General features: G+C 14.4%; 1 protein-coding gene across 1 annotated transcript in view, besides 13 other annotated features; it reads left to right on the forward strand.

The window, feature by feature from the left end:
- EDI_239440 (protein serine/threonine kinase, putative) overlaps nucleotides 1–95 on the forward strand; it is a gene marked incomplete at both ends in the record, with an annotated part of 3,942 nt that extends 3,847 nt beyond the window's left edge. Inside the window, one exon of the mRNA XM_001733194.1 lies at nucleotides 1–95. This exon is cut by the window's left edge and continues 3,847 nt beyond it. Coding sequence (XP_001733246.1) covers nucleotides 1–95 — 95 coding nt within the window.
- Nucleotides 19–73: a sequence feature (AT_rich).
- Nucleotides 88–218: a microsatellite.
- An 83-nt stretch (nucleotides 219–301) lies between these two features.
- Nucleotides 302–374: a microsatellite.
- Nucleotides 375–427: 53 nt separating this feature from the next.
- Nucleotides 428–515: a sequence feature (AT_rich).
- Nucleotides 516–610: 95 nt separating this feature from the next.
- Nucleotides 611–791: a microsatellite.
- Nucleotides 671–790: a microsatellite.
- Nucleotide 792: 1 nt separating the features above from the next.
- Nucleotides 793–832: a sequence feature (AT_rich).
- Nucleotides 833–856: 24 nt separating this feature from the next.
- Nucleotides 857–1,047: a microsatellite.
- A 41-nt stretch (nucleotides 1,048–1,088) lies between these two features.
- Nucleotides 1,089–1,198: a microsatellite.
- Nucleotides 1,118–1,298: a microsatellite.
- Nucleotides 1,201–1,376: a microsatellite.
- A 41-nt stretch (nucleotides 1,377–1,417) lies between these two features.
- Nucleotides 1,418–1,599: a microsatellite.
- A 357-nt stretch (nucleotides 1,600–1,956) lies between these two features.
- Nucleotides 1,957–2,022: a sequence feature (AT_rich).
- Nucleotide 2,023: the final 1 nt, after the last annotated feature.

Raw genomic sequence — 2,023 nt, forward strand, 5'->3', positions numbered from 1 at the left:
CAAACATAAAAGAAATAGAATTAATAATTCATTTAATTCTATTAAACAATTTAATTTTAATAACATATTTTATCATTTCATTTTATTACAAATAAAGAAATGAACATAAATAAATTAAAATAGAATACATTCATTCAAAATAATTATATAATAAACAAAATGAAAAATAGAAGAATAAAAATATGATAAATAACAAGAATGAATACATAATTATAAATTATAATATAATGAATTTGTTTTAATTATGTTTGATAGAATTATTAGTTGATTTGTGAATGATAGAGATATTAATTAAATGATGTATTTGTTATTTTAATTTTATTATTGATATTGTTTTTATCTTCTTTTCTTTTAAATATAATTTTCATATTTATCATATAATTTAATTAATTTGTGAATTGAAGATACAATATCAGAAACATAACACAATTAATAAAATGAAATTAAACTTCTAATATCATTATTTATCATTATTTCTTTTATTAAAAATAAATAAATTATTATTTAATTAATATGATTATTGTTATTCTTCACAGTATTAAACATTGATGTTTAATGTTATTTTATAAATCAATGAATTAAATGAATAAGATTTAAAATGTAGAATATGAAATAAGAATAAAACAAAAGAGATAAAATGAATAATAAAAATGATAATAGATTTGATGATATAAATTCATAAATAAATACATAATTACAATGAATATTAATACAATGAATAATAAAGAATAAAATAATTATAATAAAATGAATTATCAAAACAATGAAATGATGAATATATAAATAAATATCATTATTTAATTTATTTATTATTATTTCTTATTTAAATATTCTTTTCTTCATATTATCATCATATTTTATTTCTTTATTTTCTCTTTTATTTCTTATTTTATTTATTATTCTTGTTTATTATTTATTTCTTTCATATCTTCTTTTCTTTATTTTTATTTTATTAATTTCATTTTCTTGTTTCATTTGATTTATCATTGTTTCTTCTTTTCTTTATTCTATTTATGTTCTTTATCTATTTATTTATCATTATTTATTATTATTCTCTTTGTTAATGTATTTATTATAAATATAATGTAATTTTATTTTGTTTGTTAAAATATCTTAATTATTTCTTATTTTGTTATTTGTTCTTTATTTTTATTTCATTTATGTTTTTCTAAACTTATCATTTTATTCTTATTCTTTTAATTATTCTATTTTACTTTCTTCTCTCTTATTTCTCTTCATATTTTATTTTCTTATATATTTTACATTTTCTTTTATCTTTCTTAATTATTCTTTATTTTCTCTTCTTTCTAATTATCTTTCTTATATTTCTAATTTTTCATTATTATACTTTCTTTATATTATTTTATGTTTATCTTCTAGTTAAATTACATTCATTTTATCTTCTATTTTCTTAAAATTATTTATATTCTTGTTTTTATTGTTTCTTCTATTTCTTTGTTTGTTGTTTGTTTATTTTATCTATTTATTGTTTTCTGCTTCTTCTCTTTTGATTTTTTCTATTTCTATTTTCTTTATTTCTCTTATTCTTTATTAAAACATCAATTGTTTTATTTATTTTAATTCATTATTACTTTATTTCATTATTATAATTTCTTGTGGTTATTCTTTAATTCTTTTCTTCATCTTTTAAAATATTCAATTTGATGATATTATTGATTTATTCAAAATAACTTATACTCATTCATTAATGTGTTAGTTATTATTATGTTGTGCATTTATAAAAACATTCATTTCTTATTTATTTGTTGATGATTGTTAATGATATTATTCAATATTCTAATCAATCAATTTATTTATATCATAATTCTACTATTATTGTTAATATTAATTTCACTTAATAAACACAATTATCTAAAACAACACTAAATTCACTCATTGATATTTATGTATTAATTGATATTAATGATGAACATCTTTTAAAACAACACTTACTTGTTTTAATGATTAATATTGTTAATAATTTCTTGTTATTCTAAAATATTATTTAAAATTACTATTTATC

This window comes from Entamoeba dispar, genomic scaffold (assembly GCF_000209125.1).
Source record: "Entamoeba dispar SAW760 scf_1105229458169 genomic scaffold, whole genome shotgun sequence".
NCBI lineage: Eukaryota > Evosea > Mastigamoebida > Endamoebidae > Entamoeba > Entamoeba dispar.